Source organism: Toxotes jaculatrix, chromosome 5, assembly GCF_017976425.1.
Source record: "Toxotes jaculatrix isolate fToxJac2 chromosome 5, fToxJac2.pri, whole genome shotgun sequence".
NCBI lineage: Eukaryota > Metazoa > Chordata > Actinopteri > Toxotidae > Toxotes > Toxotes jaculatrix.
This window is the reverse complement of record NC_054398.1, coordinates 2271297-2290449: the sequence shown is the minus strand read 5'-3', so window position 1 is coordinate 2290449 and position 19153 is coordinate 2271297. Positions and strand designations below refer to the sequence as shown.

General features: G+C 43.4%; 1 protein-coding gene across 1 annotated transcript in view; it reads left to right on the top strand.

The window, feature by feature from the left end:
- Positions 1-19153, top strand: part of LOC121182126 (c-Maf inducing protein) — a 37435-nt gene that overhangs the window by 5589 nt on the left and 12693 nt on the right. The window contains exons 2-9 of the mRNA XM_041038477.1: positions 12750-12875; positions 15459-15509; positions 16290-16451; positions 17011-17052; positions 17432-17494; positions 17629-17709; positions 18145-18248; positions 18426-18530. Of these exons, the coding sequence (XP_040894411.1) occupies positions 12750-12875; positions 15459-15509; positions 16290-16451; positions 17011-17052; positions 17432-17494; positions 17629-17709; positions 18145-18248; positions 18426-18530 (734 nt within the window). The remainder of the gene's footprint in view (positions 1-12749; positions 12876-15458; positions 15510-16289; positions 16452-17010; positions 17053-17431; positions 17495-17628; positions 17710-18144; positions 18249-18425; positions 18531-19153) is intronic.

The window sequence follows — 19153 nt, the reverse complement described above, 5'->3', positions numbered from 1 at the left end:
TGAATTGTGTTGTAGAGGTATCTACTGACGTTAGCAGGCTAACAAGCTAGCCCCGGCCCCGGCCCCGGCCCCGTCCCGTCATATCACTTTGTGCCTCGAGAGGCGACGGTGAATCACTGTCCAGTGTCCAGTCTGTCCTCAGTCCAACACGAACCAGTGCAAACTCGGTTGTGGCTGGAGTTTTTTGACAGTCCACAGGTATGGTAGCCCACCAGGATCTGTCCCATCATGCCGATGGACAGTCCAACTGTGGCACAGGGGAAGGGGGAGGGACGCCGTTTCTGACGATAGGACAGCCCGAATCCTACCACCTGTTTCATCTGGAGTTTGTATTTGATCCTAGGTCAGTTCTTACACTGCCCCTTTAAATCCTGCTGAATTTTTTTTGTCTTATTTTGAAAGTTGTGTAGAAAATTACATGGTGTCAATATTAAAGTCAGTTGTTCTGTGATTTTTACTCATTGAGGGAGGAATGTGTGAACGCATGAGGCTTCATTCTCCATAAATGAGTGCATTTTTCTTTATGTACATGTAATGATGTGTGTGTGTGTGTGTGTGTGTGTGTGTGTGTGTGTGTTCACTGGGAGAGTTGTGACTCACTTTTCTTTCCTTTGACAGACCTGCCTGCCATAACTGTAGTCAGAAACCTACATCACATTTGCGTAATAAGGGCGCTAGTGCAGGCGAGCACTTCCTGTGTTGTGCCTCACACACAAAAGGCCTGAGATGAAAGGAATCTGGTTGTGCCATGAGCACGAGGGGCTCGTTATAGGTAGCAAGGCGAGAGACGGGAGCCTTCTAGAAATCAATCAGGGTGTCTCGAGTGTCTTATGGCCGTGGTGTGGGGTCTGAAAGGTCTAATGATTACGTAAGAAGCCTGTTTCTAAGCCACTTAGGGTTCCTGTGATCCTCTGTGTTTCAGGTGTTTAATAGCAAAGAATAATCTAAATGTTAGTCACATCTACGTTTTTATTTGGCCATAAAACGATCTGCAGCTGAGGACCGCTCGGTCATCTGATACTGCTCTTACTTTGCAAGTCTTATTTTGCTGCCCTCAACTACTGCAAGTAAATTCTTTTGGCTTCAGAGGTCATAAATATAACATGTCATTCACTGAGATGCGTATGTGTGTGTGTTCATACACACAGTGTATTAAAGGAACTGACTTTTCCCCCTTTTTTTTTTCCATGCCTGTAGTTAGTGCTGCACACATCCATCTGTGTAATCATTTTCAGTCGCTATCTCAGTTTATGCCAAAATACCAGAAACCACTGGCATTCCTTTCATCGGGCATGCACGGGCCGTTAGAGACAACACCTGTACGCTGTTAGACCAAGCTGCTTTACTGCTGTGTTTAAACCTGATGTGTAGAATGAAGAAAAGGACAGGAGGAGACGAAAGCTCCAGCTCTCCAATGTATGGATGTGACTACCAGTTTGTTTTTTTTTATTTCCCCTTTTCCTCCCAGCTTCAGCATCACTCAGAGGCTATGACGTATGTAAGTTAAACACCAGCAGTAAATGAATTACTATGTCGTGTTTCAGTATTGTCACATCAGACCAAGTAAACTGAAGCATCAAAACCCCTGCGTACGCTGAGCTGAGCTATTTATGAATTTACCTTTTCATTTGAAGAATGTGTAATCTGGCTTTATGTATGCAGTGCTAACAACAGCCTGCCACGTTTCAGTTTGTGTTTCATGACAGCCCCTGCTTCTGTAAAAAAAAAAAAAAAAAAAAGGATAGAGAGCATATACAAGTCAGCTTCCTGATGTGGTTGGATAGTGCGTCATCCTCACACAACCTCGTTCTCTTTAAGTAGGCTTCAGCCCAAACTACGGCCCCGGTCCTAATCTTAGCCATCTCTGAACTAGGCCTGAACAGAACGGTTTGATTGGTAACGGGCTGTGCAAAGACAGAGGAAACTCTGCTCACAGCGCAAAAGTCCCTGATAATCACCATATGTCACATTAAAACAAAAAAAAAGCCAAAGTTTTTGATGCTCAAGTTGCAAAGAGAAAACTTGTATAAGAGAAAGCTCAGAACAGTGAAGGGAGATGTGAGTGTGAAGTACGCTCAGATATCAGCTGATAACACAGTACATCACTCTGCCTGTCAAAGCAGAAGCACCACGAGATAACGGAGCTGCCAGACCTTATTGGTGGTATTGTTTTAATTCAAAATAAAAAGGAAGAGAAACAACATGCATTGACCACAACCTGTGAGCCCCCCCCCCCCCCCCCCACACACACACACACACACACACACACACACACACACACACAACACACACACACACACAACACACACACACAACACACACACACACAGCTTTTAAAGGTTCTGGGCGGGTCTCCAGAACTGGCTGCAGTGCATGTTCATATTCAAATACTGGATCCTCCCAGTTTTGTTTGAACAGTGCAGCTATTAGACAAAGATTTGAGTTATAGTTGGCAATGATAGCACTCTGCCATATTGATTTATAGTATTTAGAATAGATAGGAATTGGACTCGTTCCCCGAATTCTGCCTTGTTATGTGCGTCTGTGCAGGAAAGCTCCTTGCATTCAGGTCATTCTCTGTTAGAGATTGTTCTTAGTCGTGAAGACAGAGGGAAGTCACACACACGCACACACACACACGCACGCACACACACAAACACATATTCTATAGCTGGACACTCGTTGAACTTCAAGTCTTCAGGCCTTAATCTTCTTTGCATTTTAAGTTTCATTGATGTCACACTGTGGTACTTTGGTTACTAGTTTGCATGATTTAGTGACTGATCCATAGCTGCTTTGCATTATGTTAGCAAGATAACACACACTGGTATAACTTAAACACTCACGGTATATTAGCACGTCTTCTTTGTGTATTTTATAAAGAGTACTCTCAGGGACTGTATGTTTGCTAATGTTACTATGTGATGGCTGCTTGTTAACTCTGGACTACTTGTCTTTTATACATGAACCTACACAAACAAATAGCCTGCCTCTGTCCAAATTTTACACCTACCACTGAATCTCACTGTTTATCATGTTACGTTTTTTTTTTTAAACTTGTACAAAAACTGAAGTGAAAAATTGAGAAGTTGTCATTACATTGGAACTTATGTTCTGGAACTGTTTCCTGGGATGAAAAAGGAAGTCACCGCAAACAGGCAAGAAATAGTTCGGCACAGAACTTCCTGTAAAACCTGGGCCCTCAGTGAACATCTCCCTCCAAACAAGCTGAAAACCACACAACTAAACCACTGTTAGAATTCCTCTGCAGCACATCTGGTCAAAGGTTGTTATATTTAAAAAAAAAGAAAAGAAAAAAGAAAAACAAAGAACTAATTATGGCCCAGCCCCTTTTTATTCTTCAAACTCTCTGAATGACGTGGGTAATGACATGATCATACAGCAGATCCTTTGCTTTTAAATCAGGGAACGTGTGTTTTTCAGTTGATGGACAGCAGAGAATGTGACGTTCGCTCCGCTGAGGCTCTGCTGAGGCAGTGGAGTCTGAAGAGCTGTTTCATGCTATGGTTAAGCTCCCTCTGCTTCAGGAAGAGAATGAGGTCAGAGGGGATTTTTCCTTCAGACTCATTTGTGTTTTGTGCTGCAAACACTAGCGAAGGTGCGGCTGTGGGGACCGAAGTGCTGTGGGCCGAGGAAGGGGACGGAATGCGTCTCTTATCTGTGGCAGAATATTGCCAGTAATGTCTCTGTCCTGTGTTTGTTAGATGGAGTGGATGTCTCTTTCTGTTTGGTGCACCTGTTTCCTCCACAGTATAGTTTGCATTAAACCCGACTCTAAGTATTTTCACAAAACTCATCCAGTCTTGTACAGAATACTTGCAGCGACTGTTCATCAGAACCCTGATTCTCGGAGTCAGCGCCTGTTGACACAGGACCTGAGCACTTGTAGGACTGAGAAGGTTTCGAAGTAATATATACTAAATAAAGTTTGACAAGAATATGGCAAAGAAATATCACACAGGTGTTTTACAGTGAGAAAAACGGCGTCTCCTGGTTCTAGTTTTAATATTTAACAGACACATGAGAGTGGTCTGTTGTCAAACTATTCCTTTGATTAACACACTTTTTAATTTATTTATTTATTTATTTAAAGCTCAGTCTATGTATTTCTTTGTCCTTGCTAATGTAAGAGTGTATAAGTGACGTGGGCCTCAGAGTAAACACAGAAGAAGGAAGAGTAAAGTTCAACAAAATTCAAATTAGAGCAAAACAAAGTGCAGAATAAACTTTAAAATGTGTTTTAATACATTGTGCTGTATTAAAACATTTTGTTTTTCAGTCTCAGTTGTAGCTATAGCTGTGCACCCTTTTTTTTTAAAGCATGAGAGTATCAGATAAAGTGGATTACAAGACGTCATATAAAGTCCACAAATTTTCCATTACAAGCGATTTTATTTCTGACTGTGGTTTTGGACCACAGTCAACAGCAGAGTAAGAAAAGCTTCAGAGATGAGAACAAGCATGTGTATCGACAGAAAGAGACAGATCGTGAAACGTCTGACATTTAGACAGGGATCAAAGGTCAAGTCATGCCCCTTGTTTTTTTTTTTTTTTAATGATTCTACAGTGAGAGATTGTCAAAGGCAGAAAATGATGTGTATAGAAATTTTGAAAAAGAAATGGAGAGAGCAGGGTGGAGGAGGAGTGGAGTCAGTAATGAGAGGGCGATGAGAGGAACTGCAGTCGGGGAGAAGTTAAATGATGTTCAGCCTGTAGCATCATGTGGGAACCAGAACTCGTGTGAATCCCTCAGTTTATGATATGTGACACATTCAAGCTAACACATGAAGTGGTTGTCTTTTAAAACGGTCTCTCATTACCTTTGGTGGAGGCTGCAAAATGAGTCACTGGCACTGACTCCAGCAGTTTACAGTTCAGACGTTCATCTCTACGCTCTGGACCAATCAGAGAGCTCTGGGACGTCTTTAGATGATGGTCTGACTCCCCACTCCCCCGCCGCCAGTGGCCATGTTTTTTTTTTTTTTAAAGTATGTTCGGCCAATCAGGTTTTGGTGTCTAATTGAAAAACAGAATTGTCAATGATGTACTGTCTATTTGAAGTGTGGCCTTTCCCAGACCACAGTGAGAAGTGAGACTGTGGCCTATTTTTGAGGAGTCACCCTCTAAATGTCAGACTGACTCTAATTTGGAAAACGTACATTCTGAAAGTTTCACTTTTCGTAAGTCGCACCCTGACATTAAGTCGCATCTTATACGACAAAGCTTTTTATCTGTTTGGTTTTTGTTGAAAAGACATTTGGACACGATCAGTCCTCTGATTCACCGTGTGCCTGTGAGTGTGTGTTTGTGCACGCCGACCTGCTCCTACAGGGAATAACCGCGGCTCACAGCAGCACAATTTATAGGCTTATTTTCCACAGTAACATTCCTCGATAATCAGAGCTGCACATGTGAGGTTCATCACAATCTGATTTATAGTTTTGTTTGGGTTAACCTTATATTTGGATGGAAGTGTGGGGCTACTTACAGTTTTCCAGCTGTTACACTCCCCTCCTCTGTCGTACTGAGCTGCCAGCAGCTGATGCTACTCCTCCACGCGTTAGTGTTAGTGTATTGTTAGCTCTCTTGTTGCTGGTGTTATTGTTGTTGTTGCAGTTGTGGTTGTTTCTGTTTTTCTTTTAGTGAAAGACCTTTAATAATTCACTTATCAACACATCCCGCTCTCTGTTGGTAAGGGTGACGAAGAAGATGAAAACTGTTGTATCCAAAATCCTGAAGCAAACAGCAAACAGCTTCCCAGGACTTTTTTAAACCTGTAGCTGAAGTGATAGAGGTTTTACTGGAAATGTTGCTTGAACAGTGGTGGAACTGCTGACTAATCATAACCAAACAGTCCTATAGTCCTATAGCACCGTGCTACTTTGACACAGTGCTCTGTTTCGACATTGTTTTTCTCGTCACGTGACATGTTTGACATTTGCTTTCCCACATACATTATCTTGTTCCCTCAGCAGTCATGCAGTGTTACTTCCTGATAACAGATACGGCTGGAATTTGTCGGCGTTGTTATTAATTCCTTAATTGGAGTGAGTCGAGAGTTAAACGCTTGAACTTTAGTCTTGAAAAGGTTTTTGAACCTGTGTTTTCATAGAAAGTTGCCGTGTCAAACCACAGCGCACAGCTGTGCTCTCTGTCCTCTCCTCTGCGAAGGCCTGGGGTGCCTTGTTGACGGTTGTTGACAGTGTTGTGCAGGTCAGCAGTGTGTTTACGTCCTCCCAGCAGCAATTTGCTTCCTTAGCAATTAGAGAAGTAGAGCGAGCGGTTTATCATCCAGGGAAGTGACTCTTTACGGTGATGACGTCACACAGCGGCTTCACATGAAGTCCCCGAACACGTATGACGGGCGTATGACATGTTTATGTTGTTGTGTGATCTCTGGGTGTGAGGGTCTTTGAATGAACGGGGCTGTCACGTCACCTCGGTCGCCCTTCAAATCTGGGTCACTGCTGAATGTCTTTTTGTTTGGGAACTACTGCCGTGGGGATTATTGGTAAATATGAAACCGGGGGAACGCAGGATGTGAAATGATGATATTTGCTTGATGACGGGAAACGGGAGGAAATGTGCGCTCGATTGCCCCCTTATCCATTCACTATCTGTCCTCAGCAGGAAGGCTGTGGTTGTCAGTCTGTGTGACGCAAGCAAACAGCGGCTACCAAAGACCATGAGGGTTTCATGTGAACCAAACTTTATTCAGTGTTGGTACAGTTACATATGCAACATCTGCTTTATGACATACTTCTGTTTTTGCCACAGGTGCTGATGCATATGTTGGGTTCTGTGACTCTGCTGCTTTTTCACAGCCAGAGTTTTTTATTTTTAGAATATGACTCGTAATTTTTCTTCTTATAATAAACAGCAAAGATGAAACAGCATAAACATGAGGCTAAGAGGAGGAAAGGTGGGGTTAGAGAAAGAAAAACATGATGAGGAAGCAAGGAAGGAAGGGATGAAGGAAGAGCCGAGGAAAGTAGGAAGCAGCGGAGTACATGAAGAGAGTGGGAGACTGACTGGTAAGATGAGGTTGAAAGGCATATGGAAGGAAGGGAGGGAGAGGTGGATGGGAGGATGGAGGAAGGGGAAGGAAAAGACTGGGAATAAAAGAGGATGAGTGAAGAGAAGGAAGAGAAAGAGAGAAGTAAAAGAAGGGGACCTTTCAAATTACTATTTACTTATAAACGTACTTATATTACCCAAACTGCTGCTGTGTCCATTGTTCCAGGTGTGCATGCAGGACACTGACCTTTAAAATGGCTGCTTGACCTTTTCAGTGCACTGACCCAGACAGGCGGAGCTAAACACCTGATAGGAGTCTCCTTTAAACCTGCTGCTTCACTCCTCCGTCTTCCTCCGTCACCCTGTCCCTCTTTCTTCCCTCTTTGTCCTCCACCCTCCCTGGCTGCTGGTGTTTTTCTCTCCGTGGTAGCGCTCGGTGAACATGACGTATCAGGGAGGTGATAGGGTTGTTGATGAGTGACTCAGCGTTTACACGACACGTGATGGCACCTGTGGCTTTCCAGGCCTGAGAGCCTGGGGAAAAAATTATATATATTTTTATTTTTATTTATTTATTTATTTTCCCTCAGTGTGTATGTGGGACTGAGTCAAAATAAGCTACAGTGTGTGTACATGTCAGCCGGCTTTCTTTCTTTTCTTTCTTTCTTTTTTTTTTCATAAACTGCCTAAAGGTAGAAAAAACTGTTCAGGTCACCAAAAACTGAAAAATCCCGTAAACTTCATGTAAACAGGTTTTTTTCTGGGATGAAGAAACTGGTTCAGTCTCTTCTTTCCTGCAGCAGTGGAAGGAAACGGTTCACTCAGGTCACCCAGCTTCTGTCTGTGCTAAGACAGCGATGATCAAACTGTGTTACTGCTCTGTCTGATGCTTCATTAGGACAATACTGTCCTGCAGGACGTGGTTCTGTATGTTTCTGTCAGAATGAAAGAAAAAGGCAGGACAGAGGAGACAGAGCTGCTCGGTCAAAGGTACTGATCCAGAACCAGACGGTGGCTTCACCTGATGAAGACCAGCACAGTCAGACAGAGTTGGGACCAACTTTCTCAGCAATGTTTTATTTCTGTTATAGAAATGATGGATGAGTCAAAACTTTAGACTAAATTTAGGTGAACTTGGAGATTTCATGATTCCTTGTTTTTAAAATCTCCTATTGTTTGTTTGTTCTTTGCTTTAATTTCAGAAAGACCGAAACATTCAAATAAGAGTAAATTTAAACAAGAGCTGGAGAAACTGAGGTGTTCCAGAACTCTCGACCTTCAGAGTAATTAGTTTTAAGTGGTTTAAAACGTGTAAAAACACTGACCTGGTTCTGCACACAGACACAACGAGGAACAAAAGCTGCAAACTTTGTGTTTTCACATCAGTTGTGGGACAAAACCCTGAAACTAATCTCAGGTCTTTACATGTTGTGATCAAAGGTTTTCACAGCAGTGAGACTGAGTTGTTCGTGTTTCCTGACATGATAAACAACTGCTCGTTGTTGCCCGCGGTGATGTGATATGATCAGCGCTGGTGTATTGAACGTTTTTGAAAATGCAGTGCGCAGGTCGTGCTTTTTTATTTTTTCTATTTTTATTTTTCCTCCCCTTCTTCCCTCCTTTTTTTCTTCCTCCCATCATTGCTCCCTGTCTGCCTCTCCCTGGAAACAAAAAAAAAAAAAAACATAACATACATCTTCATCCTCTTGTTTCTATGGCAACACAGCAACGAGGAGAGGAGACAAGAGGAGCCTCCTCCAACCCTCCTCCACGATGAAAAGCAGAACAGAAAGAGACAGAACGAGGGAATAAAGGAGAAAAACAGAGGACCAGGAGCAAGAAAACAGAGTGGAGCAGAAAGAAGGAAAGAAAGAAGGAGGGAAGGAGAGAGAAAGTCAGACAGGATGTGAGACAGAGCAAGGTAGAGGGAGGCAGGCAATCACTGTATGCTCTTGTGCAGGATGGAGTATCTATGGTAACCTCGGCTGGTTATCAGAAAATTGAAGTTCCTTCTGTTTGTCTCCGTTCTGCTTTGTCTCTGCCCGTTCAAAAGCACAGCCTCATTTCTATCCCTCCTCAGCACACACTTTCATATCCCGCTCTTTATTTTACAGTTTGCCTCGTTACTGTGGCGCGTGCGTCCAACTCCGGCAAAAAACAAAAAACAAAAAACCAAAACAAAAACTGGATAGAAAACCCTGTTTGGCAGCGTGTACACAGACAGAAAGACGGACAGACAGACAGGGGGTGACGTTTACTCTTCCAAGGAAATGAGACATCTCGCGCAGAACCAATATTTGCCATGGATGTTGTCCGTAATGAAAATCCTGTATGCGTGCAGTTTCACAACAGGGATTGTGTGTGCGTGTGTGTGTGTGTGTGTAGGGGCCACGGAGGGAGGTGTAAATAAAGGAATAGCGTGTTTGTTCTTCAGCAGGGGGGGAGGGAGGGGAGGAGCGGCAGGGAGAGCTGCCTGTTTGCTCTATAGCGAGTGAGATGGATGCAAATAAAGAGAACCACCTGTCTGCTCGACTCCACTGCAGAGGGACGCCAGGGCGAGAGCAGGCGTCCGCCGCCACCGCCGCTGCTGCTTCCATGTAACTACTTAGATGTGTTTGTGTTGAGACGAGCCGTGTGTGTGTGTTTGTGTGTGTGTGTGTGTGCGCGCTGGAAGAGGTCAGAGACAGGCTGTTTATCTGTCTGGACGCAGCAGTAGAAGAAGAAGCAGGGAGTCAGTGGAGTGATACCAGAGCAGCCTGTGGGGGCCTGTTTTCCTGAGACACTGAGACACTGACTACAGCTTAACAGTGTTGGTCCATTCATATTATAAATGTAGTCACTTTGTTCAGATTCTCCACAGTCATGAACATCTTTAATCAATTTTTTTTAATGGGACAATAAACAGTAAAAAATGAACACTTTGAATTCAAAGTATCGGCCTCAGTTAAACAGGACGAGGCCTCTGTGTGTCTTTCTTTGGCCTCAGACTCACACACACCTTCCTGTGAGTCAACACAGGACACACACACGTGATATATACACAGCAGATATCAGCTTCTTCACTGTCCACTCAGGATAAACATCCATAAATCTGATCTGAAATCATGTAAAGAAGACACTCCTCTTTTTCTGTAGTATCAGAAGTAACCCATCCACGGCCACAGCGAACACAAAGAGTCTTCAGGCCTTCAGCCTGTGTGTTTTCAGTCTAATAGGTGCCAAAGTCCACAGTCGTCCACAGTAAAAATCCATTCTAAAGTTCAGCTGAGGCAAATATGAGGCTTCAACAGTCTGTGTGAGATAAATCAATAAATCAATCAAAGCTACAGTCTTCGTAACAGATTCCCTCCCTGTGCTGCCACATGTTAAAGGAAGCAGAGACACGGCAACACAAAGCTGAGGCAACAACTGTCTTCAAGAGAGTCTTTGTGCTGTCTTTGTGGTCCTGGCACAGTGAATAGTACAGAAGGTGTTTGTGGTGTTGTAGTTGTGCGAAGAGCAAAAACAAAGAGCTCGAGAAAGAAGTTCAGTAAGTTGTGCACAACTGGACAGCGGCTGTGTAAAGTGTGTGTGATCTCAGCCAGTCTCAGCAACATGTTGTCTGAAGGAGACCGAGGCTGAGATCAGGACATAGTTACAGCAGCAACAAAACACACAAACCACAACATCATTTTCACATATCTTTTTTTTTAATCCCAGATGAAACTCATCAGATATGTTGTTTAGTTTTTTGTTTTTTTCCCTTTAACTCTCAGCAGAGGCGGGTTCAACTGTTTCCCTCTGCTTCCAGGCTTCATGCTAAGTTAAGCTACTTGTTTCCCCATCTACTGTGACTCTCCAGAGAGACATAGGCTCGGTTGTTTACGCTTCATCTTATCCAGGAAAAATGAAGCATATTTTCCGATACCTCAGTCTGTTCCTTTGAAAAGCAAACATATGTAATAAGGTATGAAAGATCCTGCCGATTGCTATGACTTTTAAAAAAAAGTGTGACTTGCTTTGACGAGCGACATCGGACCGAGCACAGCTGGCTGTGGTTCCTCTTTAACAGTCTCTCTCCCGGTTTCACTCTGAATCAGCTGCTTCAACATACATAACAAGGCAGCACTTTCTTCACTTCTCTCCTCACATCGTGCAGTCTCCCCCTTTTTCTCTGCTCATTTGTCATTTTTCATTCCTAATGGAAACCTGGTGTGTCCGAATCCAGCTCACATGATAAATATTTGTTTGTGGGCCCACACACAACACTTTAAATATTTAGACCCTCAGTGTCCTCGCTCTGTTTCCGATGAGCTGTCTTGGAGATTCGCTGGTTGGATGTTGACTTGTTTACACTTCTTTTCTTATCTCTGCTGTTGTCTGAGTTTGTGGGTTTGTGTCACTGAGAATACCGAAGCTCATTTAAAAGCTGTTTATCCACTGATAACACGAAGCTTTCAAAAGATTTTCCGAAGAATTTTACAAAGACTTCAGCTAGCTGTAGAAGTGACGCTACATGACTGTGGTCTGTCGGGGGTTTGACAGCCACATCCAGCTCAGCCTTTCTACGTTCACTCAGCCGCTGAGGGACTTCAGTCAGAGGGAGAGAAGCGTCAGCCGGAGCATGCATAGCATTCTCTGAGCGAGTATCTCGAGTTTTCTAAATGAAAATGGCCTCAGAAAAAGTAAAAGAAAAAGAAACAAAAAAGAAAAATAGCCGATAGATGCCAGAAAGCATTGCTGCCTAATTAGGATGCAGCAACAGCCAATGCAGATGACGTCTGCAGGGCCCATTTGTGTGGATATACAGTTAGTCTCCCATCAACAATAATTGGTACTAAGTCATGCAGTGACGCTAATGTCTGGAAAAATCAACTGGTGATTCATTTACTGCCATTTCTGCATTACTGACAGGCACATGTCTTGTTATAGACACACACTGTGGCGTTAAACGTTTCTCTTCAAACTTCTCCTTGGGGTTAGAAGACACACAGGCTCGGTTTCCTTGTGGCTTTCGCCCAGCCTCGTTATTTTTATCTGTTTAGATTCTTTTTTTTTTCTCTCTCTCTCTCTCTCTCTCTCTCTCTCTCTCTCCCCCCTCTCTTTCTCTCTAAAGACTCTTCTTGTTCCTGAGTCCGGAAACTTGTGGTAATTTGTCAGCGTTTCTGTAATCATTTTGAAACGAGCAAACAGGTTGTGGCCTGTTACTCAGTTGCATCTGTGTCCAGCTCTCACAATGGTGAGACTGGGATCACGGCTCTGCCATCACACGCCGAGTTTTCTCTGTCTGTGTGTGTGTGTGTGTGTGTGTGTGTGAGAGTGTGTCTGTGCGTGTGTGTGTTGACTCAAAGCTACATGAACAATGTCTTTCTGGGTGATGTTTGTGTAATTGTGTGATTAATGGCTTTTGCTAAATTGATTTTCCACTCTGTTTCAGCATTCAATGACTATTCTCTTGGAACCACATCAAATGTCACCACAGCTGATAAAGACAACTACTGTATGTGTACTGTATAGCAGCATTTGCCAATCCGCTGTACTTGGAGGTTTTGTTTGGCCCTGTGTTTACCCAGGGCAGGTTAGCCCAGGATATGTTTCTTTTTGTCTTTCCAGCTGACTGCCAGTAAAAATAAATGCCTTTTTATCCCCTGGCTCTGTTTAAATATACAGTATGTACCTTAAATGTTAGACAGTGGCAGACTAATATCCTCTTGCTTTCTCTCGTCCCTCAGCCCACCGGTTACATGGAGGCGTCATTGTTGTACAGCTCCATAGAGGACCTGCAGCTCCTCTCATGGGAAAATGCTCCGAAGTACTGTGTCCAGCTGAGCTTCCCCGGTGGCACCGTCCTGCTGCAGGTAATAAATAAGTCTACAGTCGAAACGGGCAGGAGTTATTCTACAGAGCTGGGGATTAGTTCTCAGTGTGACACACATGACAGAAGTATGTTCACGTGTTCCTCGTGACACTGTTTCCTGGGCGTGTCAGCAGGACAGCGGCAGTGAAAAAGACACACACACACACACGGTCCCTGCCTGGAACAGGCGGTGTGGTCGTCGGTGTCTGAGCTCTGGTAAAGTCGTTCTGTCTGCTGTTGTAAAAAAGGTCTAAACCCAAACAGAAGGAATGTCTGAGGCCAGAGGACAGGTTGATAACTGACCGGGTCACTGTCTTTTCAGTGTCCTGTGGTTGAATGTTTGGTCCTGATTCCTCGCTGTTCAGACGTCTTTGACTCGGGACAGTACCAGATCCTGTGCTACGCACCTCACGCCGTGTACCCAGTGAACTCTGAGAGACGGCTCTGAATTCCTGGGAAAAATGTAATCTCCACATTAACCAGAGTCAGTGAGCACATTTGGTTCTGTTACCCACTAGCCCAATTACCTCTGCTACACAATTCAGCCCATTATGGGTGTTGGGGTCAACTCTGTATACCCACCTCCTCAGTTGTGTTTGCTTATGCCTGCTGCCAGCTGTTTGAACCACTGCCAGACAGATTCAGTTTGTGCTCTGAAGGAAAAGCTCTGCAGGTCCGTGTCCACAGGTCCAGGATCAGTCAGGGTTCCTGCACAAGTTCAGGAAAACCTGAGGAAGTTTACCAGCTATGGAAAGAACATGGAAGGTTTGAAAAATGATTTAGATGTTTAGAGATCAAGCTAACAAGTCAGCCTGAAAAAAAAACAAAAAAAAACCTGAAAAGCGCAGAGCACTGAATCCCAGTCTGCAAACATACTGGTTTTGGCCGCAGCAGCTGGTCGCTCACCAGCACAAACTGTGCTCGATACTGGAATGACGAGGCTCAGTTTCAGGATCTCCTCACATAGTTTCGATCTACTTTAAGAAAAGTTTTCTAAAAACAATTCAACGCCTCAGACAGAAGCACATGACTAGAACATTGACCATCTCTTCCTGTAAACACAGACTTTAAAGCCATGTACACTTTGTTTTGCTGCTGATCAGCTATTTTTCTGTTAAACTCGGGGACAGGGACAGAAAAGTGCAAACACACAGGAAGCAGACGGGAAAGGACAGCAGCATTACTTCTGGTCCTGTGCAGTTGTTGTTTACAGTTTACACTGTAAATTGAAATGACGGAGGTGTCCATTTTTGAATAACATCATTTTTCTTCTTGCCTCTTCTGTTTAGATCTCGTGGTGTCGTCTCTTGCTCCAAATGTTATATTGATTAAAACATTATTTAAACCTAGGGGGCAGCACTGCACCCTGTGAACATAACACTGAGCTGTCATCGTCTTATAAAGCTGTTGTGGTGGTGAACCAGTTTGTTTGTTCACACATCCACCACACAGGGTGCAGCGCTGCTTTCACTGCTGAACACACAGTCTGCCGTGGGTTCATCAAGACCTCTTCACTGACAGCAGCTGCCTGCTGAGTCAGTTCAGTTCAGTTTAATTTAAATAACGTACTATGAACATATAACTATGAGCTTTATCAAAGAGGAACGTTTTAAGTCTAATCCTAAACGAGGGGGTTTCTGCTTCCTGGACCAGAACTGGGAGCTGGTTCCACCGTCGAGCAGCCTGACAGCTGACGGCTCTGCCTCTCAGTCTACTATTTTGAGAGCAGAGTGTCCTGTTGGGATAATGGGTACTATGAGCTCTTTGAGATATGATGGAGCTCAGTCGTTAAGGGCTTTGGATTCTGTTCTGGATTTTACAGGAAGCTGATGCAGAGAAACTAACAGAGGAGAAATACGATCCATCTGATCTCTGGGGACGTTCTGATAATAAGGAGTTACACTAACACAGTGTAGAGGCTACAAATGCATGGACTAGTTTTATCCTTTTGAGACAGGAGGTTTCTTATTTTGCAGAAAATTGTGCAGATGGAAGGAGAACGTGATTTTAAAATGATGGTTTATGAGGGTGTGTCAGTTAAAAACACAACAGTGACAACAAAACACTGCACAGAGCTGAGGGGAGGAACCACTTTCACATTCCACCGTCTGTTGACCCATTGTTAATATGTGCAGATTCACTTGTAAATGTCCAGCCGTGCCTGTTGGATTTATTTTTCCTTTGTTCGGACAGTGTGAAGGCTCATTTTGAACTTTGCATCCAGTAACTGCACATTTTTCTTCTATTGATTATTAATGTGAAACCATCACAGCAGATGTTTGTGAGTAACGGCACGTAGAGGGAGGGAGCTGAGTCTGTGAGGCAAAGCTGTGCTGATGGCGTCTGCTAATCTGTCTCCAGGAACCATCGGTTGCTCACAGATACACTGTATAAATGACTGTACAACATTATTACAAAAAGCTTAACCTTTTACACAGATGGAAAATGTTTTTGTCTATTTCAGGATGTAGATAACAAATGTTTACGTGAGATCACATTTAACAAATTGTTTGTGTCTTTCTCTGTGTGTGTGTGTGTGTGTGTGTGTGTGTGTGTGTGTGTGTGTGCGCGCTCATTGCTACAGGCTGCAAACAGCTACTTAAGAGACCAGTGGTTTCACTCCCTGCAGTGGAAGGTGAGGTTACAGTTTGTCTTTAACTATTCATTGATTTGTTTCATCAGCCCCATCAAAGCATTATGCTGAGACCTGAACCTCCTACCCCCCACGGACGGACACACACACACACACACACACACACACATTGTACTGTATTTCTTTATAAAGATGACTCCACACATTGACGTGTGTTGCAAAATAATCATGTAGGAAAAACCTAGATTTTTGGTGTATTACAAATCTAACTAACTAAGCGTGACACACATACTTTAAAGACCTTTATGAGGATCAGACTTTCAAACCTGTCACAACCTGAGTCGTGCTGCGCTCACTCAGCTAAATAAAGCAGTGCAAAGACATATGCCTGAAGTGGTTCGGAGTGATAGAGCTCGCAGCTACTTCCTGTGATGTGAAAAAAATATGTTCTCTCTGTGTTTAATTTCCTCCACGCTCAACGTTGTTTCTCAAGCAATCATGAAAAGCACTTCCCATATATACAAAGGTGTCGTGATGGGTGCCTTACTTTACACAGCTCTGATTCTTCACAACACATTTCCTGTTTGTGTGTTTTCACTGCATCATGATGAATAAAAATTTCCATGCCAACCCAACAAGCAAATGAGAAATGATGACGTGGAGGCTCAAAACAAGGACAAAATTCACTCTTTGAAAAATATTTCCTTCTGATGCCAACGTACTGGTTTTACAGAGTAAATCAGGCAGCAGCTACAGAAGATAAAGATATTCCATATGCTTGTTAGACAGTCACCGTGAAGCACTGCACTGTGTTCCCTGCAGAAAAAGATCTACAAGTACCGGAAGGTCCTAAACAACCCGAGTCGCTGGGACGTGGTGCTCAAGGAGATCAGAGCGCTGGTGGACATGGCTCTGACCTCACCGCTCCAGGACGAGTCCATCCACCAGGCTCCACTGCACATCATCTCCACCCTGCTGGCTGAGGTAACAACACACACACACGCACACACACACACTCTCTGGCATATCTGACCCATGAGGACCTTCTCCTTTCTCTTATCTTTTCCTCTTTATGTCTAATATTAGTCTTGACCCTCATCTATTCCTTCAAGTTCTCCACTTTTGTAATTATAACAGTTACAAGAAAAAAATAATCTTCAGTGGTGTTACAAGTTAAACTGTTTTTGTAGCTCCACCTCATAACATTTTAAATGCAGGACATGTAATGAAGTATTTTTACATTCTTGTGTCTTTCTTGGTGTTTTTATTTTTCCATAACTAAAAGATCTGCCACTGCAACACTAACATATTCTTAAGGGCACAGCACAGGTATTATAACAAAAAGGCCCTAGAAGCCGCATCAGAAGTTTTTTTTTTTTTTTTTTTATTGACCACTCAACTCACTGATTATATTGTGGGTTTGCAGTGTGGTGCCAGGAAGTGGCCGAAATCGTTAAAGGAACAGTTTTACATTTTAGGAGATAACCAACTCAAAGTAAACTAAATTCATTTGTTTTTTTCTTCTTCTTCTCCCTCCCCACAGAACTCTAATCTAAGCACTCAGGATCATGAGAACATCATTGTGGTGAGTATGAAGTTCACTGTTACTATAAATTGATATTTGATGTCAGGCTGAAGTTAATAATTAACTCCCCTGAGTCCTGAGGCCTCTTGTTGTTTTGATCTTTAAAATGAAGAAAAATACAGATTCTCCTCGTGTACTTGTTCACATTACTCCTGTGTATTTTTGTGTTTTTGATTGTTGGGGTCGATATGGTGATATCTGGGCAGAGCAGAAGAGCTCGATGCTCAGAGACGTTGTGGTGCTTGTGTAGTTCACCTGTGGGCTGTTTTTACAAGGCTCCTGCACCTGACAGCCCAGATCTAAACTGCTGGCTCCCAGCCAGATCAAATAATAGATAAGATATGGAAATATTCATCTGTGTGTGTGTGTGTGTGTTAAGGCCATTGCTCCTCTTCTGGAAAACAACCACCCACCACCTGACCTGTGTGAGTTCTTCTGTAAGGTAAGCTCATGTGTTGCAGTTGTATTCTGCCTCAAAATAGAACAACACTGAATATTTACATGGTGAATATAAATATAAATAGTTTTCTGGATTTAAAAGTGCTTCCTGTTGATGGTTATTTCTGTGTGTTGCAGCACTGTCGAGAGCGGCCGCGTTCAATGGTCGTGATTGAAGTGTTCACTCCGGTGGTCCAGAGAATCCTTAAACATAACATGGTGAGAAACCACCCCCCCCCCCCCCGTTCTACCCAGAGTGCAACAGATGCCTCTAATTTCAACTACAGAGCTAAAAAAAAAAAAATGCCCCAAAGAATGAGATAAGAAGAAGACATGAGAAAATAAATTCGTCCCCACTTTTTACTTTACTTTACCTTTATTGCAGAGGCTTCTACGAGGAAAGAAATTACATTAGGATAAATTTTCCAGCTGAAATATTTCACTTATCTTCTGTCATTTTTCATTAACTGCATTAATGTGTAACATTCAATAAAATGACACAGAATAAAAACATTAACCAAACCTCGTACAGTGGACCTAACAGTGTGTTTTAGAAAGCTTCTTTCCAGAGAAACTCTCTCTTTTATTTAAGCGCTTTGGTTTGATTTATACGTTTTTAACTGTGTGCTGGTTTTGTGTGTCCCTCTCTGGCAGGATTTTGGGAAATGCCCTCGACTGCGTCTCTTCACTCAGGAGTACATCCTGGCTCTCAACGAGCTGAATGCCGGGATGGAGGTCGTCAAAAAGTTCGTCCACAGGTGGGAGACGGTCACATGTTCATACCCCGACCTGTTCTGTTACAATACACCACATGAAATATGTAAATCAGCATGAGGCGTGAGGTGTACACAGCCGACCGAGTGCCGCGACAGATGCTGAACCTTCAGTAAATAGTTGGGAGTGTAGTGTCTCACCTGTACCTGTGTGTGTTGCAGCATGCACGGGCCAACAGGGCAGTGCCCTCACCCGCGTGTCCTGCCAAACCTGGTGGCAGTGTGCCTCGCCGCCATTTATTCCTGTTATGAGGAGTTCATCAACAGGTCAGTCACTCTCACACACACACACACACGGTAGCTTCTCGTCTTTTTGTGAACTCTCAGCTTGCCTCGTCGCCACCTTCACATTTAATCTTGTCTGTTTTTGGCTTCTCCCTCACTTTGTTCACTTGCCTCTCCACTCATGTCCAGACATCTTGTTTATCTGACCGCTGATGTTTGAGCAGCTCAGGTCTGTCGGGCCTGAAGGTTGACAGCACGGAGAGCCAGATGAGCTACAGCTCCCCTGAGGCTTCACACTGCCTGTATATAAAACGGCTATCTGAGTGCGCTCTCCATCGCTTAATGACAATATATGCACTTTCCTCACCAAAAACTCAAAAGTAAAATATTAATAAAAGCTGTTTTCTTATCACAGTGTTGGCATGTTCATCTGACGCCTCACTGTGTGTATTATAATGAATAAATGTTTAAGGAATGAAACCAGACATTGCCTGGAAACCTTAATCCCGTCCGTAAAGGCCTCAACACATTTAGTTACACGTACTGTAAAAATACATCGCTGGTGTGAGGCAGCAGCCATTGTTTCTAAGGTTGATCCTTCCACGCGACGCCTGTTTATTCAGCTGTTGTGCTCATTCTTTTGTTTGCCTCTGTCCGTTTTTTCA